General features: G+C 35.8%; 1 protein-coding gene across 1 annotated transcript in view; it reads left to right on the top strand.

Moving 5' to 3' along the window:
- The window catches only part of COL25A1 (collagen type XXV alpha 1 chain), a 446,466-nt gene that overhangs the window by 317,994 nt on the left and 105,364 nt on the right, over positions 1-23,108 (top strand). Inside the window, exons 8-12 of the mRNA XM_072810760.1 lie at positions 2,113-2,184; positions 2,910-3,017; positions 5,216-5,251; positions 20,992-21,018; positions 23,040-23,084. Of these exons, the coding sequence (XP_072666861.1) occupies positions 2,113-2,184; positions 2,910-3,017; positions 5,216-5,251; positions 20,992-21,018; positions 23,040-23,084 (288 nt within the window). The remainder of the gene's footprint in view (positions 1-2,112; positions 2,185-2,909; positions 3,018-5,215; positions 5,252-20,991; positions 21,019-23,039; positions 23,085-23,108) is intronic.

The following is a 23,108-nucleotide window of genomic DNA, read 5'->3' as shown; positions in this document are numbered from 1 at the left end:
GGGCTAATGAGTCACAGATGGGAAGATGCTGGCACATTACCATCTAATAACATTTTAAACTCATATTCCATAGTAAAACAAAAGCAAATTGTACACATCTGTTTTCCAACTTGTAGAATTTCTGAATTTGGGTAGCGTCTATGTTTCAAGGACTTCTACTTAGAAGAAAAAGAGGATACAAGTCACCTCAAAATTACCTAGACACTAAATAGCCTTATCAGAAAGGATATGGCAAAACAGATAAGATTTCCTCTACTTTGCTTCCTGAAAAGTCCCAGGCCTAAAGAATGCAAATCAAAAGCATTAGGGCTAAAGAGATCTCTTCATACCAAAACATAATTTTATTGGTTCTCTTAAAAAGAAAAATAAATCCCAAATAAGGAGGAAATAAGAGGGAGAAAAATATGCCATGATTAATAAAATTGAAAAACTAGAAACTTACTGACCTTTACTAAAAATATTCTCAGAATAGATTTGGGTGGAAGAGGGGAAGGGCAATGAGGAGGGAAAGTCTAGGAAGCTTGTAAACACCTGAGGCCATGTAAGCTGTGGTTGCTATTTATTTTATTTGTATGATAAACATGTTCTGTGTGAAAAAAGATTGGAATAAAAGGCTCCAATATCTCGTGTTGTTGAAAAAGTGCAAGTTCTCTCTCAGATCTACCCAATAAGCATTATGCTTATTAACATGAGTTAGTACAAGTTAGTGAAGTACCAGCCTCTAAAACATCTTTCCCCTGTTTTCCCTGGTTAAGGAATTCAAAACCACTTCTCTGCTTCAAGGGGTTGTGTGAACTGTCAAGTTCTTTTGGAAAAATTATGTGACAGAAGTGATTACTGCAGAGTGTGACCATAAATCCCTCTGACATAAAATACGCATGTTATAAGAGACAGATTTCCATCCACCACCTCTGCAGGAATTCCTGAAACAGAAAAGACCTGAGAATCTTCTTATGATTGGAGAGAGAAATTTTGATATGTGGGTGGTAAGACTATCTTCTGTGAGGCAGAGTGCATTTATTCTGAGGAATATTTATGATCAGACTGCAAAATTCTGTTCACTGTTGTCCAAAAAAAATGTAATACGTGTCTGTCCTGAGTTGTAAACAGACTATCATTGGAGGGAGATTATAGTGTGTCTGATTTCCCGTACAGTATGTCAAACAAGTCAAGACTTAGAGTGAGGACAGGGTGGCATTAGATACATTCTTGTTCTGTTTGTCCATCAGTGGAATGTCTGTGTGACGTTTTGTGTCGTGTTGTTTTGGTGCTGTCCCACGTCCTTAGGGTCTGCCAGGCTTCCCCACAGTTGCTGCTCTGCACAGTAATCAGATCCTCACCGTCAAGGTTTGTGGTTGGCACCCATGCTACTCAGTCAGAGCCCGCAATCAGCATAAGAGTGAGCAAGAACAGCTAAATTGGCTTGCCAAGTCCAGTTGTTCCCATTCACCATATGCATTGAGTTATTGGATCCTTGGGACCTCACCTACATCAACGAGGTCAAATATCTATTGAGAAGGAGAATCTTGAACATATAAGAGAGAAGGATGTTGAAGTCGAGCAAGGATAATGAAGAGAGGCAGCATGGCTATCTAGGACTGTGCCATATCTCTATGGTTTAATTTGAATGCAAGCCAAAACTGTGACATTTTTTGGTCAATTAAATAATCCTCAGTATTCTGGACTTGGGGTGTTTGTAAAATGGAAGTCACGTTCATGCCACGTTATGCTGGTTGACAAGTCTGACAGAAATTGAACTGGTGCTTTGTCTCTAGACTTTCTGCTCAATGTGCAGGATGCAGGTGATGGGAGCTTTCCTGCTTCTTTAATAGACAATATTAAAGAGGCCTAACACCCACATCAAAAGGATGGGATACAAAAAAGTTTCCTCTCTAACTAAAAATCTGGCCTGGCCATCCCGTTTTAGGGTTATCTTTCTTTCAAGAAGAGCCAGACAGTCTGATGTCAGACACAAACACCAGTTCCATTTTGTTTAATGATCATTATAAGTCTAATGTGTATATCTTTATTTCTTTCTTGGGGCCTTCTGATGTCTATTCTCCAATTCTCTCACCTCTGAACTTCAACCTTTGACCTCACCTGACTGATCAGATGGTGTTTCCTAAAATCAATCATGGGTTTCTCTCTGCTGATCAGCAGCTCATTAAACGCCGCCTCATTAAGGTAGTGCTTATTCTTGCTCAAGTCTGATTTCTTCTTAACATTCAGTATTACTCCATTTACTGTTGCTTTACCATTTGTCTCTCATGGGTGGGGGTATTTATTTGGAAATATCCTAGAGCAAAAAGATGTCTAGGGAGCTGCATTTGCTTGAAAATGGATATGGAAGTACCAAAGTAAAAAGGTATAGAATGCCTAAGTTTTTCTTAATTAAAAAAAGAAAGGCAGCTGAAATTATATCCAGTAATAGACCCAGTTTCTAAGCTCTCTGGTTTTGGTAATTTATAAATTATTATACAGTTTGACAAGAGCTTGTATGTTTAATTTTATAGGTTATGAAAAAGTAAACACATTTGTCCAACTACAGATGCAGCCATTTTATGAAACAAGGTCGCTGTAACTGATGCAGCATTGTCATGAATCAAGTTATACAAAAGTTTTACACCAGCTCTGAATATCATGATAACTTACAACTATTTCCAAGAGCTGAGAGTGCTGGTTCCTGAGCCGCTTTGATTTTAATAGCATCTACTCAGCTCACCCAGCATGAATATTTATTTGCTCCCTGCTGGCAGGCAAATTGCCTACAGGCTTCATGTTTCTGATTGTTCTGGTTCTTTTCATAAGTGTAAATGTGGATTAGATAATACAAATTTAAAGTGTTGAAAAGAAGACCTGGGTCTTTATTTTTCATGGTCATTGTTGGTCTTTTCCTTTCTTCATTCTAGGGTGACCAAGGACAGGCTGGGCCTCCAGGACCTCCAGGCCCCCCTGGCCCAAGAGGGCCTCCAGGGGACACAGGGAAAGATGGCCCCCGTGGAATGCCAGGAGTGCCTGTGAGTTACATGTTGGGTCTGATCCTTTTAGGGGCTTTTAAGGGCTGAGAACTGGGATGGAGTGTGGTAAGGAGGGGCCATAGGGTTAAGAGGTTTCAGAAAGTGGGGTGATAGTCCCCAAGCAGAGAGGGCACTGCCCACATAATTCTGCTTTACGGCTTAATCCATGGGGAACCCACATGAACCCAAAGAGAGACTTGGAGAAGGCAACAGGAGTACCTCAATGTCTTTGGCTTAAATGGGAGAATAGCTAGGTGAGAGATTGGTAACATTCTCCAAAGTATCAATGGCAGAGACAATAAAGTTCCACATGACTTAATGGAAAATGAAAGAGGTTAATCTTTTTAAAGTTTACTCCCTTATAAATAAATTGACCAAAAAAAGAAAAAAAATTGCTAATAAAACAGTATGGTTTGAGTATCATTTGTCCTTTATATGTGAAGCTTGTTAATAGAAATGATTTAAAAACAATCTCAATACTTAGATCTCAGTACTTAGTTACTAAGATGGATTAAATGTCCATAATACAGAAGTATAAGACACTAAATTTACTTTTATACTGTGGCCCTAGGACTTGAAATTCCAATTTACTGATGAATTAATTTATTTATCTATTGCTTTGACTTATTTTCATGAGTGTTTTCATAGCACAAAATAATGAAAATATCCAACAAAGTAGAATGTTTTTTAAATTAAAGAATAAAAAATTAAAAAATAATCAAAGTTTTGATATATTTCATTCATATATCCATATATTTACGTATATTTTATATCCATTATATTTTTCAGAGTCATTCTCTTTGTAAGACTATAGGGTACTGTTTTCTGACTTTCCTGAGACAACTTTCTTGTAAACTCCATTTCCCTTTCTTGAAAATGGCTGTTAATTTGTCATATGAAATGAGAGATTGACTCTCAACCTATGATTTGTTGGTCGCTTAGGAAGGCTTTCACTGAACCATCAAAGGTAGTGGTTTCATCTTGAAACTGTCTTCGAAGGTTTCACTTTTTCTTGGGATGATATCCCAAAGGATAGAGACAGCACACCTTTAGGGATATTTAAAGCTCCCCAAATAATTGCTGGTTGCCAAGAAAGATATAATGAATGTTTCCTCAACTAAGAAGAACAGTTAAAACCATTCTGATGGTACAAAATCAGTCCGCTCATTGGGTATACTCTACAGAAAATTCAAGGTATAGATTATTTTCAAGAAATTAGATAAAAGTAAGGTATGATGACAACCTGTAAATAATTTAAAAGTATGTCATCCTTTAAATAAATATAGCTTAGTCATCAGAGTAAAAAATAGAGATTTTTACACAAAAAGTATGAACAGGTTTTTTTTTTAATTCCACAGAGAAATTGAACCAGATTTATAGTCCTGAAGTTAATTTTTATATACCATTGTAAGCACTAGAAAAATGTTTTATAACAAACAGAAATACTTATTTTTAAAGTCCAACAATTTCTATAGATATCGACATTACAAGAATGGTTTTTCCAAAAAATGTCTGTTGCCAATGACTAACAATATAATAATATGACAACATTATAAGGAATTTTGTATGAATCTGGGTGTTAGAAAACTATGACAGTGGTATGATATAGCACAGAATTCTGTGTATTTTAATGTATACTGTTAATTTTAAACATGTTACTTCTGCCCTCATTAATCCTGGAAAACCAAAATTCAAAATCAATCTTTGCTCGTTTTATTATTTAATTTCTGTACTAAGAGTAGTTGTCTCTCTGTCCTGTATATGGAAGTTCTGAGTTCTCATAAGGAGGCCCAGGTTATCATCTTTATGTCATCATAAACAGAACATAATAAATGAGATGTTACTGAAATAACAATTAAATTTTCTAGAACAAAAAAAAAAATTTCTAGAACCATTCAATGACTTACGATATAATCACTCCTACTAGTTTTATTTAGAACACATTCTTGGCATAATTCTTAAGTCTCTGCTATAATCTAGACTCATTTTATTAAATCCTAAAATGTTTATAAAGTGAATTTGAAGAAAGAACTTGGCTCTCTTTTCATTGCATTATGTTTGCATTTCTCTACTTAGCCTGAAAAGTATATTTAACATTCATGCACCCCAGTGGGTATTATGAAAAAGAAAAAAGAAAGGTTGAAATTGCTTTTTAATGTTTATAGCATTAATAAAAACTATCACTATTCTTTTTTAAGGGTGAACCAGGGAAACCAGGAGAACAAGGCTTGATGGCAAGTATCTCAATTTCTTTTCCTAAACTAAAAATAATGGAAGTCCAAATTATTCAAAACTGTGGTCCAGATTATGCATAACAAATGTATCATCGTATGACCTTTAACAAAAAGAGTGTAAATCAGTAAAAGTGAAAAAGGAATGTGGCCTATTATATGATAAAGGTCACAGGACAACACATCCACAGAACTAACCCAGTGGAAAAAGTGGGAGATTTTAGTTGGGAGAAATGAGGAAGGTCAAAAGATAGAATTTGCTTTATTCAAATGCTAAATTCAGAGATATGCATATTAGCTTAATAGGAATGAGTTTCAAAGGAATGAGTTTTCAAAGTTTTCAAAAATCACATTCAAAGGAATGTGACTAATTGTGAATTAATATAGTGAGCATTCCACAGGGATCCAAGAAGTTTTTGTTGTTGAATGGGTCCATCCAGAAGGAAACAGTTGTGCCTTCTTGGTCCCTGTCATTAAAAAAGATCATGAAATGTTTCCACATGAACTTGCCCGTAGACATGCATGTCCCATTCCTCATTATTTGTTTATCCTTTGCCAGTGAGAGAGAAGTTGGGGCAGCTTGCTGAGCCTTGAAGAGTAGAATTCCTTCAACTGCCTCTTCTTGTCTCTTCCTTCCTATCTCCGGAGCCACATTTCTGACCTATTTTATGACATGAATAATATTGGGGAACACGGGCTGACATTCTAATAACCTAGATTCCAGAGGACAGCTAAGTTTTACACTTGTCCTGGGTGCAGTGATCACAATAAGTTTGATTATGTACCTTATACACAATTTGCAGCACGCAGCTTACAGGTGTTTAGGGTCTAACATTTATTTTTAAAAATTAATTAGCTAGGTCCTAGTGCAACTAACACACAGGAATACAGCAGTTGGTCAGGAATTAAAACAAATGTGTGAATGGGTTGAAGGTTAAAGGCTACTCCCTGAACAGGATGTCTTTCAACAGCTCTCCTGGGGAGAAACTCACCAAGCCATAGTCCTAGCCTTGGTGGAGTTGGCTTTGAAACATCACTGGTGAAAGGAAAGCACCCTGAAATGGAGTCTGATTCCCCCCAACCACTTGGAAATTCTTTGTTCCCAACCTATGATATCAAGAAAGAGACTTGATTCAGATGACTTGAAGGTGCGGGCACTATAATGGATTCTTTTAAAAGAAAATAAAATGAAAGAAAAACAACAAAAAAGATAGTATGTGAAAATTAAATAAAACACATGTCATCAGTGGTAATTTGGGGTACAGCATTAGTTCTCAGGGTAACAGGGTCACATGGAGTGAAGGATTCTTAGGAAACTACAATATAAATTTTGAAACTGCATTAAGCAACTGAGTGCAGCTGTAATTTCTGTCCTAGATGATGATCAAAACAGTTCTCCCAAACATTCTTACATTGAAAGCTATTTGGTATTCATAGGAGCCCATGTTTGCCCCCAGGTATGTGCATTCTCCTCAGATTTTTATCATTGACATTGGCTTTCTACCTTGATGCCCAATGCAGAATCCTAGTAAACCAAATTTTAAAATAAAGTGGATTTTTAGGGAATTAAAATCTTATCTTCCTTAAATTCATGCATATACTCTAGAATATACCACGTGAATCACAATCTAATGTCATGTCTCTACAATTCCTAACTTAATGTCATTAAATATAAATGTTTCACTGGTCCTAAATGAATTATGTGATTATCTTAGTTTGCTTTGATTTCTCATTTCATATAGCAACTTTTCAGGTGAAGATGATCCTGGATGTTTTGTGTGTGTATAAACTTTTACTTATCTTTAAACTCTTCTGATTTAGTTCATATGATCTTTTCTAGAATGCAGCTAAGAAAGTTAATTGAAATCACAAACATTCAAAGGATATGTGTAATGTAATGATCTTCTAAAGTGCTGTATTGTTTTTAAAGATATAAAACTCTTTTTTAAAAGAAAACCTCCATAATATATGTAAAGAAAAGTAAACAAATCACAAGTATACATCTTAATGACTTTTCACAGTGAGCATAACTATGGAACCACAAACTGGAGCAAGAAGTAAAATATTAGCATATCCCAGAAACCCCCCTTTCCCCTCCAGTCACCATCTGCCTCTTCCCTAAGTTCACCACCATTCTGACTTCTGCCACCACAGATTAATTCTGCCTGCATTTGCATTTTATATTAATAGAATCATACAGTATGTAAACTTTTGTGTCTGGCTTCTTTCGTTCAACATTATATTTGTGAGATCATCCACCTCTGTTTTAATAGCCTTCACAGCTGCTTAAAAAAATTATGAGGAAGAACCTTACTTCCTTGACTAACCCGTTAAAACTACATCACTCAAATGGCAGTAAATGAATGAATAGTCTGTCTGACCCTGGGCAAGTCACTTAACCTCTCAATTTCTCATCTGTAAAGAAAGGATAATAACACCCTCTCTGCCTCCCTTATAAGGTTGCCAAAGACAAATGCAATAAATTAGGGGAAAGCACTTTAAAATATATAACGAAGAAGTATATGAGTGTGTTATTATTATTATCACTCAGTTGTTCCCCCTAGAGTAAATTACAGGTGAACACGGATTTATATAACAGATGTATTCCTGTAAAGTTCTGTATGAATCAGATTTTCATAAATCAACATATCTTAAATGTTCTGGGGAATTTTGCTATTTAAAGCAATCCCATTCAGAGTCTTTTTTGTAAAGCAATATAATCCTCTAATTCCTCTTCCCAGCAAACTGAATTTTTATATCTTATATTTGCTTAAAGTAAAATATTTCTATGATTTAAAAAACTATCATTTTCAAAAACACTAGTTATATTTGTTAACTTAAATATCACCTATGTATTTTAAACCATTTCAAAGTAAGAAGAGGATTCTCGAAAAATAATAGCAGTTTTCATAGGAGGAAAACTTCTTTGGAAATTTTTTTTCTTTTAAATATTACGTGTGTGTGTGTGTGTGTGTGTGTGTGCACATGCACTCTTGTGCTTATGTGTGTTTTGAGTCGAAGTCTGGTGGGGAGAAAAGTACATTGCATCAGTAGTTCTGACCACAAAACTGCTTAGGAATATGACTATAGTCTGATCTTTTTTACTAAGCTATAACATATAGGCAGTAATTCCTAATTCATCTATCTCACTGGGTTATAGTGTGAAGCAAGTGAAATAGTAATAATATGAAAATGTTTTATGAACTACAGAGAGTTCCATAAACAAGAAGTATTACTGTTAAGATGAATCCCTGCTGACATAACTTAGCATACAGAAAGGCCACTTTGTGAAATGTAAGGGCCAAGAACAGTGTGATTATGGCTCTCAGTTAAATTTCAATCTATCAAATACTGTGATTGATAGTGCAATTTATTTCTTTGGTCCAATTTGCTGTTGTCTCTCTCTTTTTTATTTTTTATTTTTTGGCCTTATCATCTTACATTATCAATTTTTCATGACAATCCTCTTATCATCCTCTAGTTAAAGCAAGAAAAGCTAATAAAAAGCATGGCTCTTCTCTTTTCCACAGTATGCAAAACTCGTTGCATTTATTGCTGTGTATTGCGGGGGAGTGTTTGCTTATAAGAGGGTTTTGAGAGGCACTGGAGAATTTTTTAAAGTGTAAAATGTCTCTTATGATGAAATGAAAAAGCTGGGAATGCTCTAAAATTAGCTCTTACAAAACTGTTTATGAGTGTGTCAGGTGGGGAATTAGTTTTCATAATCCGGGGTATATATTTTATATTGCAAAAATAATCATCTGAAGATTAACAGCATCTCTGATAGAATAAAAAAGAAGACCTGCAGCTCAAGCAGTTCCACATTTATTTAATCCTGCTGTGCATCTATTCTGTAAACATGACCTTTGGGTTTTCTGAGAAGTTCAGGATGAGATTTTAAAAGACAGAATCTTGAGCTAAAATAAATTGGACTCCATTTAAATAAGAAGAGAGACGCTCTGTCATAAAACTAGACCCAAGAATCAAAGTAAGGACTGACCACAATTGAAAGCGTTAACATTCTGAACCCTAGCGCAACTGATCTTTATTTTTCAAGTTCTTCAGAGGTTTAAATAGTTGTTGGAATAGTATTTTTGAAGTTAGCTTTTCTTTTGATATTCTTACTATTTCCTTCTTTGGCAAATGTAATAGAAGCTCTCAAAAGCATAAAAGATAGATGTTTTATAAATATCTATTCATATGCCAACTCATCCCAGTTTCCTAGAAATTATTTCTTGGCCCAAAGTGTTTACATCTAAGGCTTTGTAGACCAAATCACTCTCTCTACTCTGAATCCCTTCATCCCTCACTCTCCTCCTGAATATGTGCAAACTCCATAGCATATCCATTTATCTCTTTCTGAGTTATAAGAGTACTTGAAATATCATTCACCAGGCCCTAGTGGTCTCAGAGATTTTTTTTCAAAACTCAGAAAAAATTCTGCTGTTACTGTTCCTTAAAGTAAAATTTGTACTTATGTCTGAACAGGTTATAGATATTTTCAATTTATTTTAATTTTGCCTGCAAACACATTTATTACATTAAGGTCAAGTGAATATAATGCATTTAATGTTAGCTAATAACATAAGCATCAATCATTGCTTCCGCTTCATTTAAAATAAAATTGAAATAACCAATATGTGAAGGTCTACTTTAAATGTATTTAGTTATAATGCATTGCTATCCCACATCTAAAACTCATCATTTTACTTAATTGTACTTTGCTCTGCCAACTGTCTTGATCAGCAGGATGGCAGACATGGGAAAAAACAGCAGGCTTCTCTTTGTGATTTTAATCCTGGCAGAGAAAGCAAAACCCCAAACCTTCAAATCACAAATAACAAAAATGGCCAAAATCATCCTAGGATATTTAGCTATTATACTAGATATTAACAATTGAATCTTGTTCAATAAAACTGCATTTACTAAAGTTGTCCACATTGCCTGCTGGGATGCCTTAGCAACCATTCTAATGCTTTATTATCCTCACTTAATTGATTGTCCATGAAGTACAAGTGAATGCCACAACAGCAGAGTCCTTCCCATCTCCTTGGTGCTTTTGTCCAGAGCCTGTAATGTTTGGTTTTCCAAATGGACCAAGAGAAAGTAGACAAATAATGCCTTCTTCTCCTGGTGCTGTCCCACTGCCCTGTCCAGTTGCCTGACTGAGGAACTCACTTTGGATTCTCAGGTGTGTGGATGTCTACAGAAGTGTTGAAAAGTCACCTTGTTGTGGTAGTAGAGCGTGCTGTTTAACATTTCTTAAAAGCTGGCTCAGTGTCTCAGAAACAAAAAGTCAGCTTTTAAGGGAGCATTTTCAGTAGTGGTTAAAGAACACAATCAAGTAACAGAAGTATGAAAAGACAGTCTACAAGGCTGAATAGATTACTGTCTGTATTCTTTATTTCATTTTGTTGTTCTTAACAATCTCTAGGATGTACATCAGCTCTATTTTTAACTATCTTACCCTGGTTCCAATTAAGTCTAGTAAGCTATATCATATTAGACAATGTGTTGAAATATTTAAAAGGCATAAACCAAACTAATAAATTGGCAAATAAGATATGTTCTGTCTTATGACCTTCACAGGTAAGTCCTCATAGTGACTTGGAAAGTGCAAATGCGAAATTGTGCTCCTTGGAGATCTAAGCCAGAGTGTGGCGGCAAGCAGAGAGCTATATATAACCCAGTCCCAGCCCCTAGCCCTGGCCTGCTCCCCTTCCCTCCCACACCTATCTCATCCTTCAACTTTATGAGACTGGAGCTCTCACCTGTAGACATTCTGGAATGTTCAAAGATCAAAGTACGTCCACGGGCCTCAAAATACCCACCTCTTTACTTCCTCTACCAGTTCATTGTTGTGCATACCAGTGGTGTGGTTCACTTTTGGAAAAATAGACCTGAGGTAGAGGCAACTCAGAGTTCCTGAAGTGAGCTCCAGTCATTGGGGCAGAGAATTCCAGGGTCCTTATTGCCCAAAGCAGAGTCTGCGGTCAAGGGGTCGGCTATACACGAGAAGTGCAGCCCGTGCTTTAGAGTAGGCATAGCCCTAACACAAGAGCCTTCTGGCCCAGGGCTAAGGGCAGAACAGTCTATTTGTCTGAATGGACTCTTTAAAAAATAGACTTCTGCTTTGTCCACCTTCTTTGAGAAAACTTCACGCACACTCACATACTCATTCCCCTTCACACTAACCTAAGTTAGAAGCTATCTTCTTTCCTCCACAGCATTTACCATATCATACAATAATTGTGCTTGGTACTTATTTTGCATAAACAGAATGACTGAATTATAGAATGACTGAATTATACAAATCAATGAATCAATAAATCAGATATTAATACAAAGGAATCAGCTTTATGTTTTTCTTCTAATAGATGTCATTGCACACCAAGAGTGGGAAGAGGCAGGATAAATCCAATAGAATTACTACAAAACTGTTTGGTCTCCTGCATTTTCGTAAATTCATTTGTGTATTATAGATTATTTGGAGTATATGAGTGGTGTAATTAAGAGGCTGATTTTTCACGAGGATAATGGAAAAGTAATTGTATCAATTTCTAGCCACAATATGTGGCTATTTTTAAAGCAGAGTGTTAAAGATTTAGAAGAAATCTTAGAAATCATCTAGTTTATCACTTCACAAATAAAGAAACAACATCAGAGCAGTTAAATGACCAAGGTCACAAAGCAATCAGTGGCAGAACTAGGTGGAATTCAGTTCACCTGATTGAAGTTTTATTTGTTTTACAAAATCTAGTCTAATGTAATAGCCACTAGCCACATGTGGCTATTTAAATTAAAATTAATTAAAATTAAATAAAGTTTAAATCCAATTCCTAACAATTGTGCTAGCCATACTTCCAATGTTCCATGGCCACTTGTGGTTAGTGGCTACCATACTGGATAGAGCAAAATAGACCACTTCCAACATTCTAGAAAGTTCTGATGGACAGTGCTGGTATAGGTGGAAAGTAGACCTGAATAGTAGATGAGTATATATTATAATCCTAAATTTATGTCCTTCTTCTGCTGATCATGGGTTATTTAAATTGTAGCAGCTAGTGTTTCTCAGCATTGTTGATTTAAAATAGGAAAAGCACTTATCCTTTACTCAATAGAAATATTTTTTACTGAGTGTAGTGTACAGTGATAGGCCTTTGTGAACCATAAATTTGTTTCCTTTATGGTACGCTAGGGAAGTGTGCTTAATCACAGAGGGCAGAGGAAGCCTGTTAATTTTTCTTTCTTTCCGGGTCATTTCCATTTTGAGTTCAGCAACAAGAAACAATTTATTAAATATTTAGAAGGAATGGAATGAGCTAATTTCAGCTCTGGATATCTGGTGAGAGGTGATAGAGTCTCTGTTTTGGGACCTAATCAGAACATAGATTCTCAAATACCTAGACTTGTCTTTAATCTGAGGGGGCAGTTAATACTCCATATTTAGTCTTGGGTCCTGATTTTGATAAGTAGTGAAAAAATGGATTACTTCTTTAATTTCCTGAGCTTTAAAAGACCTTTCTTACAGAGGTCACAGCTTCATAATCTTGAGAAATAGCAATGGATGACTCATCCTTTTTTTTCCTCCAAAAACTTACCACTTGAGATACAGAAGTCAGAAAGAATTTTTTCTTTTTTTAAAAAAAATTACTCAAAAATATAAAAAATAAATTTAAAAAATTACTGCATTTAAAACTTTATTCCTTGTCAAATATTTGTTAATAATACCATGATATGACATCTTACTAATAGTCTCTAAAGTAGACCTGTTTTAGAAGAACTACTTCAGGGGTGCCTGGGTGGCTCAGGAGGTTAAGCATCCAACTCTTGGTTTCCACCCAGGTCAGGATCTCAGCGTGGATCAAGCCCCAGATCAGGCTCCATGCTTGGCACGGAGTCTGCTTGTCCCTCTCCTTCTCTCACTACCCCATCCCCCATGCTATCTTTCTCTTTCTCTCCCTGTCTCTCATAAATATATACATACATACATACATACATACATAAAATCTAAGAAAAAAGAGAACTACTTCAAATAAAGAAATTATAAAGTGATATTATTGACACAAAACTCCTAGACACTTAAAGAGGAATCACTGTCTCAAAACTAGGAACCCTTTCCAATAACAGATGTATGATGGTTTAATTAGTAAATTATGGAGGAAACCCAGTAGATAGAATTTAATAATTTTATATTCATTAATTCGTTGCTTCAATTTAGTCAATATTTATTTGCTAGGCACTAACTAGGTACGGAGGATGTAAAATATATGTGGCCTAACGAACTTGCTACCTAGTCAAGTAGATTTTATAAATAAGTGAATATATTAAAACATAACCAGCTAAAATGTGCTAAAGAAACACAGAGGATAAAACCCAGTTCTGTCTGTGTGCATTGGAGAAGGCTCACAAAGGAAGTGAGTTATGACTTCTGAGCCTCAAAGAATTATTAAGAACTTCACGTGAAAACTAATAGGAGACTGCTTGGGAAAATATAAATGATTAAATGTGACTGAAGACAGAGTCCATGAAAGACTCAAAACAAGATATGAGGCTCTCCCATCTCAGCACTATCCTGCTCATTCTTGTTTATGCTGTATTCCTTCCTACCCAGTTCAACTAAATCATTGACTTTTACCCTGAAAACATTTCAGCACACTCTCTTATATTCTAAACATTTCCCAATAGTGCCTAGTTTGGCATTTCCACACACTTAAGCTATGAAATCTGAATCTTGTAAAACATTACTTGAATTATACTCCAGACATACATATAATAGTGGCTAGAGTTTATGTTTCTTGACCTTCCCTCATTAAAAATCCAAGTAGAATATGGAATTTTATATAAGTATATCTTAAATGAATTCTTCTTAAGTAAGGCAAATTTTCATTATTTATTTCAAATTTCCTCTGTTTATAAACCAAGTTAATGTATTTTCTGATCTTACCATGCATTTGACCGGGTTAATATCTTTGAAAAAGTTACAACTAAAGTCTGTTACACCATGTCCCTAAGAAATTCTGATACTAATATTTTATGACTCCAAAAGTTAGATTATATGTGTTATCATTCTTCCCTACAGAACCAGGCTTTTACATATTTTCTTCATTTTGCCTAACTTTTATTAAACCATGGAAATATTCTTAACTTAAAAAGGGAGCAAATTTTAAATGGCTTAATAGTTTTGAGCTTTTATCCTCCCCTTCACAGATGGACCACCTCTTTTTTGTTCCCTGTGTTTTTTATTACAGAAGCTGGTTGTATATTCTTGTATCCAGAAATGACCAACAGCTTTCAGAGCTTCAAATTTTACTGTTAGCCATCAGGGACAGAACAGGAACTGTGTCCGCCCCCTGCTCACACAGAACATCATTTCCTAATAGCAGGCAACCAGAACTTGCCTTAAAACACCTCCCAAGAGGCAATGTAAAGCACATCATTTAGAAACTCTGTATCCTGTTTAAGTAATTAATACCTCAATCAAATTTGTACTAACATTGGTGGTGTCAGAAGAATTCATTAATTTTTTTCCATTCTATTTCCATTCCATGATCTTTCAAGCTTTTTTCTTTAATTGAAAAGAACTTTTTATTTTATTTTATTTTTTTTTAAAGATTTTATTTATTTATTCATGATAGTTACACAGAGAGAGACAGAGAGGCAGAGACACAGGTAGAGGGAGAAGCAGGCTCCATGCAGGGAGCCCAACGTGGGATTCGATCCTGGGTCTCCAGGATCGTGCCCCGGGCCAAAGGCAGGCGCCAAACCGCTGCGCCACCCAGGGATCCCTGAAAAGAACTTTTTAATTAAAAATGCTTTTTAAAAAATTTTTACAAACTGGAAAGTGCAGCTAATGCATAATGGTTGTAGAAGCATCCATTTCTTAACTGTGTGCTTTGAAGATTAATTTGGGTTGATACTTCTAGCTATGGTTTACATAATGGCTTTCTGAAGTGCATTAGAGACCTTGGACCTACATCTACACGCACAACACTTTCCATATTAATGAGACTGTGTAACTAAGATGATTTTTGCTTGGCTGTTTTAATATAGAAGCCATGAACTGAATTCCTGCACTTATTTTCACACTTAGAGGTATTCTAGAGGCTATTAGAATATTCCAGTAGTGTTAGAACGACTCAAGTAAACACAAGGGTGAAAAATCTTCTCATTCCCATCTTGAGACAGTGTTGTATGTAATACAAGAACAACCTTGATTTATTTATATGTATTTATTTATTCCTATAATTTTTATCATCCTCAAAGTAAATACTGTTGTGCTTACAAAAATCTGTAAGTCCACATAAATACCATCTCCCTTCCCTAACCATATCCCCACCTCAACTACCTACCTATAGCCTCTTTGATGTTTTTTAAACACACTAATATGTACCCAACTCTTGCCTTTGTACTTGCTGTTCCCTTGCCTGGAACATTCTTCTCCCTTCTATATGCATGCCTCTGACTGATATTTCAGAGCTCTGTCCAAGAGCCACTTTATCACTGAGGCCTTCACTGACCTCCTGACCACTCCCACTTTAAAATACTACCCCATCTACTTCTTCCAATCCTTATTCCCATTTGCTGTAGCACTTACCACCTGACATACTTTTTGTTTTACTCATTTGTTTACTTTCTCCATTCATTAGAATATGAAGTCTAGGAGGGCATGCATTTTTGTTTATTTTGTTCATTGCGGTTTCCTCAACACCAAGAATGTTGCCTGACACTCAATGGGTCCTAGAAAACTATGAAGTGGATGAATTAATGAATGAATACAAAAGAATTCACTGAACAATTACCATATGCCAGCTACTGTGCATGACAAAAGACATTTAGTATGAAGAAAGAAGTAACCAGACAATTATAGTACTGTTGGTAAATTCTATGAAAGAAGTGCTGTCATAGAGGTGCTTTAGAGAATTAAAAGAAGGGGACATAAGCCCACATTGAGCTCTGAGTGATAGAATGGGTTGAGGAGAGAGGACCAAAGAGAAGTTGCAGGAATAAGAAAGCCAAAGGTACGAGGGGCAGAATGTGAAAGCGTGGCTCATGTGGTGAACTACAACTATTACAAAAGCTCCCATTTTTCTCAAAAGCTATGGAAAGCCATTGAAGGATTTTTCAGTAGAGGAAAGGTATGAGCACATTAGCCTTCTTGAAAGCTCACTCAGACAGCACTGTGCAGAGAGGGGGGAGGAGACTAAAGACAGAGCACCCTCAGGGGGATGCCCATCAGCTAGGTGGGAGAGAAGAGGGTTTGAACAAGGGCATAGTGATGTAGGTGACAAAGAGAGCATGCTGGAGAGATTATTGAGTAATTAGCTGATAGAATTGGAGCAAGAGGAATAAAGGATCACCCTCAGGCCATGAGTAACACACTTTTTGGTGAAGGCAGTCACAAATGAGGACTATCATATTTCTTGTTCTTTTTAAAAATATTTTATGTATATATTTGACAGAGAGAGGAGAGAGCAAGCACAAGTAGGGGGAGCAGCAGAGGGAGAGGGAGCAGCAGGGTCCTCACTGAGCAGGGAGCCTATGCAATGCGGAGCTCCATCTCAGGACCCTGGGATCATGACCTGAGAAGGTAGATGCTTAACCAGCTGAGCCACCCAAGAACCCCGACTACCATATTTCTTTGACTTACTTGCTCACCATAGTCCACATATTTTACAATATTTAAAAATGGAATCTAGCAGTGGTGAAGGTAAACAGGAAAGAAAATCAAGTGTGCTAATTTCTTTCTTGTTTTAAATTTTAACAACATTGCATAGCTCTTCATGGTCTCTTCCAAAAGTTCACCAAAACTTTGATTTAAAAATCTGTCTGCAGGGATCCCTGGGTGGCGCAGCGGTTTAGCGCCTGCCTTTGGCCCAGGGCGTGATCCTGGAGACCCGGGATCTAATCCCACGTCGGGCTCCTGGTACATGGAGCCTGCTTCTCCCTCTGCCTATGTCTCTGCCTCTCTCTCTCTCTCTCTCTCTCTCTCTGTGACTATCATAAATAAATAAAAAAAATAAAAAAATAAAAAATAAATAAAAATCTGTCTGCAGGGGATCCCTGGGTGGCTCAGTGGTTTAGCGCCTGTCTTTGGCCCAGGGCGTGATCCTGGAGTCCTGGGATCGAGTCCCGCGTCGGGCTCCCAGCATGGAGCCTGCTTCTCCCTCCTCCTGTGTCTCTGCTTCTCTCTCTCTCTCTCTATGTCTATCATAAATAAATAAATAAATCTTTAAAAAAAAAATCTGTCTGCAGATGAGTGATGTTATCACTCCACACTCAGAGTTTTTCAATGGCTCATTTAATTTTTATCTTTTGAGTACATCACCTAGAACCTGTACTGAAATAAGTGTAAGGTTTAAATTATAGTTTAACACTTCTGGAGTAAAAGAAATGTAGTTTAATATGTTGAGATTCCATATAGTGTATAGTTTTTAATCTTGAGACATATACACAGAAATTATTTTGAAAAATAAAAAAGCCAGATTATTCCCATATAAATTGAGTCTCTACAAAGTACATGCAAACATAAAGGTGCCCACCAAGAAAATATCTAAAAAGGAAAATTTATTGATTAATAAAAATGGAATAAAAAGTTAACTGTTTAGTTTGGAAAAATATTGATCCAAACTTGAGTCTTAGGGAAAATAATAATGGAATTATTTTAGAAATCTTAAAACACTAGAACAATTGGCTTTAATTTTAAGGATAATAAAAGCACTAGTTTGACTAGAGAGTAGTAAACTCATGACCTTGTTCATCTGAGTCATTCATAATGACTTTTGAGCAGGCTGAAAATATAGATAAATTTAAGACGGTTAGATTAGTTAGTGATTGGTTATGTGGCATTTTCCCTTACTTCATTCATTTATATTTGTTTTAGAAGCCACAAAACTAGTCAAATGTAAACATTTTAATCAACTGGTAGCAATATACTCTCAACTTCAAAATCAATTTTTGGGTAGTGAAGCTTTTGGATCACAATGTCACAGCTATATACAGGGATTATTAATCTAAGGATACTCAAAACACACAGATAAGCAAAATCTTGATCAGCAAAATAACTATTCAGGGTGTGTGTGATGTCTGTACTTACTTGAATGTATGTCTGTGCCTTATATCCAACTTCAATCTATTCCCACTTCCCTGCTAGTAATAGATGACACTATCCTTGGCTTGCTACCATTTTTCCTGCCAGTGAGATCAAAGAACTATATGCACATTTTTGGTAGCTGAGAATATATCCTTGCAATACAGTTATGAAAAATCCACAAAACACGTAATCACAATTCAAAGTTAATGTTACATCTTTAAAACTGCTTTTATTTTTAGAGTTTAGCAAAAATAGAAGTAGTTTCCTAACTGTGAAGAAAAATTTTATATTTATTTTCTCTATAGCTATCCTTTGATTTTCATGAAATAATTGTGTTAAAATAGACAATATAATTTTTTGAACAATATAATTTTATAGATTTCATAGTTATGGGCAGTCTTTCTAAATCTTTAATGTGATCGCGCAACAAATTAGAAAGTACAAAAAAATGTTAGTCTCTAGTTAAAGCACTTGATTTCAAATTTGCTCTGATTTTTCTATGAAATATTCCCCTCCTGGGTTATCCATCACTGTAGTGAAATATTCAATTGTACTGAACAGTCTTTTTTCAAGTGGCAAAGCTAGGCTTAAGTGGAAACAAACGTTTCTGAATTGAACATATACAATCTTAGTCTAAACATTGAATTAATGTACTTTTTGTTATATGATTTCCTTTCTAACATCAACATTTTAAGAAATGAAATGCCCTGGAGATCCTGGGGCAAATGGAATCATAGACCATGATAAAACACAAATCTTCTTTGACTCTCAGCTCTCCCAAATTAACTACAACTTCCAAATTCTGCCTTTACTTAGCATTAGCATTTACTTCCCAAACAATTGACCCAAGTGAGAGATGATTAAACCTGTTTATGTGCTAAGGGAAAGGAGCTAGTGGAAACCGGAGGCTCTGATACAGATGCAAGGATAATTGATGGAGAAAGATCCCTGAGGACAGAGGCAAAGATGGATTCCAGAGTCTACTGGATGCATCTGCCCACAGAGGAGGGGTGCCTCTTCTCCTTCTGACTTAGGAAGAAAGTCCACGTGGGTTTGGATTGATGAGAAGTGTGATGCTGAGGGAATTTACATCTGATAGCCTCTATTTTCTCTGCAAAATCTGAAACGGAGAATTTTAAATAGAAGGGGTGAAATGGGGAGGGAGGCTGTCTGACCACACAGAGATACCAGATAACCAGCTCATTAAGAAGTTAGTTGGTAGAGTAAATAAACAAAGAATATATAAAGGTGATGTTGCATGGTGCACTTCCAATAACTAAAGCTGATTTTATGAGGAAATTCTTAGTCTTCCTGTGAGGATTACAAAATAATTTATGAGGAACAGATTCTCTGAATGTTCCTAAACGTGGTGTATTTTTAATAAAAAAAATTATTAATGACTAATTCTCCCTCTAATGTGCACTCTAGTGCTTTCTTTAATGTTATAAAGTATGAATTAAGATACCGATTAACTGAAATATCACCCATTGAATATAGGCTAGTCCTTCATTAGGTGTAATGGAATACAGAGCTAGTTAATGTGAAGTGATAGATTAAACTATCATTTACTACCACTTATAAAGTATGGCTTTGTTAAAATATCATAAAATTAAAAACATTTTTTGAAAGAATTAGAAGAAAGATGCTTAATATATTTTTTAATATTTTATTTATTTATTTGAATTGGGGAGTGACATAAGCAGGTGGCAGGGCAGAGGGAGAAGCAGACTCCTGGGGAGCAGGAAGCCCCAATGCAGGCTTGATCCCAGGATCCAAGGATCATGACCTGAGCCTAAGGCAGATGCTTAACTGAATGAGCCATCCAGGCACCCCAATGCTTAATATTTTAATGTAAAAATAGACATAAATAGAATTATAGCTGTATGTCTTTGTGTGCTCTTTTCCACCTTCCCAAAGCTGTACTTTATTCTATATAAATGCAACAGAATCCCAATGCTGATTTCATGGTTGAAAAATGGCTAAACCTCAGAACTACTATATTCCCATTTTATATGTAAATATTCCCATCTATCTTCCTAAATATTCCCCTCATGCCCTTAGTGCCATAGGTTATCAACAGCTGATGCATCTTTTGTTTCCTTGTCTGGTACACAGTAGATGCCACAGTTGGCCTTGGCATCCCCTAGTTTGTAAACAAGTTTTTGTGCTGGCCAATTGGTCATGTTTCATACAAGGAAGAATAGAACAAAACATGTTTCTTTGTAATGCTATTCAATGATTCCCTTTGCAAATCTGCTTACTGAAGTTTTGCAGATGCAGAAGTCACATAACGTGCTGTTTGGTGGGGAACAGCATTGCATTTTCGCTGCTTCTAGCAGCAGCATCTCCATCTTTCTAAATGAGATTGAGGTGATAGATTTGCAGATACACCGGAATAGCAAAGATTCTTTTTTTTAAAGGAAAAATCAGAATCTTACTGCATATGCTTAATGTTCTTCAAAGGAAAACAAGAGAGAAGAAAAGACCTATTGTGTACTTCTTACCAATAATTTTCATTTTCCTTGACGTACAAAACATCAGCATATTTCTGCACAGCATAGAATACCTTGCAGACTAGGACAGTTTTAATTGGTCATTTAAGTATAAATGGTTACATTATTATGTTAATTGAATAGTTTTTCTTTTTTAGGGTCCTCTGGGGCCTCCGGGACAAAAGGTAGAGTATAAACAGTACTGGGGAAGTAATTATACTTGCATTGCGTAATGGCTAGCATGAGAGGTGAATAGAATTAGCTACTGTAAGCCATGCTGAAGCATCTGGATTGTGCATTCTCCTTTCTAAAAATACAGTCATATAATGTGAGCCATCAGATTTCTAATCAACTCCATTATAGAAAATCCAATAAATCCAGAGTAAACTTTTTTTAAGCTGTCTGCCAAACTAAAGGTAGGTTATTGAATTTTTAATTAAAATACTGGCAAAACATTGAGACAAAACTTAGAATTTGAAAGATCATATGACATTGACATTGCAGATTGAATGCATGGTCCTAGTCAAATATTATGACCAAATGACTATGGAACAGTCCAGAACAAAAGATGTACTTGGGGTTTGATGGCAGTATTCCATTGGTCCACTAGTGTTTTCCTTTGCTGAGGTAATCTGAAGAGTGACTTCCTGATTGTCATTTCCCAGTCATCAGAATTCACCATTACATTCTGATGGAGAGGGTCCTAGTGCTTCTAAATTACATCATTACTACAGTAGTAAATATATCAATAGTAGGTAGATGGCCCTTTGCCAACAAAACATCATTAAATTCCCATTCCCTGTTACAACTCCAACCTCACAATGGGGAAAAAGAGATATTTAACCTGCAGAAAACTAAAGAAAGCAATTGTACTACAACAGGTGGAAAAGTGATTATTCCTTATCTTTGGAATCCATCAAAGATAGAGACTTTTTATCCCCCAAGCACTGGGCATGTGGCATCTGTTGAAACATAATCCTACTAACCAAGTAATAGCCAATGAGTTGTGAGACAACTTGTGTATAAGAACACTTTGTCCTTTGCAATAATGTCTCTATTAAGCATGGTGTGAAATTGTAAATCTACCCTAATCCACATGCGACCAGGGTAAAATTACTGCCCGAGGCTTCAGGAAGTCTTTTAATGACCCACTTAATATAATTACCAAAAGCACTAAGGAACTTGCCATTTCAATTTGTTTTGCATATAATGACTACATATTTTTTAATGACTGCCTTTTTAATAAACTTTCTCTTTTAGAGCAGTTTTAGGTTTATATTTACTCTTAGGAAAAAACTTTTTCCCATTATTATTAAGAAATTTAATATCATACATCAACTTAGTAAAGTCTATTTTCTAGTGCTAGACAAAGAATAAACATTTTATTTAAAAATGGTTTCTCCAGAGCCTGAAAGGGGAAATGACATCACTATTCGAAAACATTTGTTAATGTTTCTATATCCAGGTAAATGTCATAGATTTTCTCAGGTGATAATTAGCTTTTTTACTCTCAGTCCACCCCAACTACGTCCAACCATTCATAATCACCCCAGTGCGCATGTGCACACACACACACACATACATACACACTTAATATTTGACTACTGTTGTTATTCCTATTCAGTGTTTAACATTTGTAACACCTTTTCTAGTCTTTGGAAGACATATTTACATTCACCTGGCTTAAACGTACTCCCTGAAAGTCCAGGAGAAAATGCTTCAAATACAACAAACTTGAGTTTACACCATGGGTGCCTTATTTGACTAATTGTGGAACAAGTAGTTGTTATTTTAATTACCTTTTGTCTCATGGTATTTAAACTCATGAAATTCAAGAGTTAACTGCTACTGCTAGGCTTTTCCAGATGAAACTAAGCCTATTTATTTCTTAAAAGCACCACAATTTAGAGCCATTGGCCTTCTGATAGCTATGGATCCCAGTTGATGATGTGAATTTCTTTAAAATCATATTAGAATTAAGTGGATATTTAGAAACATGGTTAAATTTAACTCTCTAGTTTCTGGGAATGCGGGATGAATCTGCTTACATTAGTATATATTTGAGTACAGTGGATAAGATCTGAAAAACAGCCTCTCACACCTGTTTTAGCAAGGTGAAATTATGGCTGACATAATTACTACTACAGATTCAGAATTGAAATATTTTGTGATTATATCTGCTTAATTTAATCATGTGTCTTCTTAGGGTTCTGTTGGAGTACCTGGAATTCCAGGAGTGAATGGTCAAAAGGTAAGTTGTATAGAACATATTTGA

The sequence above is a fragment of the Canis lupus genome, chromosome 33 (genome assembly GCF_048164855.1).
Source record: "Canis lupus baileyi chromosome 33, mCanLup2.hap1, whole genome shotgun sequence".
Taxonomy (NCBI): domain Eukaryota; kingdom Metazoa; phylum Chordata; class Mammalia; order Carnivora; family Canidae; genus Canis; species Canis lupus.
Note: the sequence above shows the minus strand (reverse complement) of the source record. Positions and strands in the feature narration are given on the sequence as shown.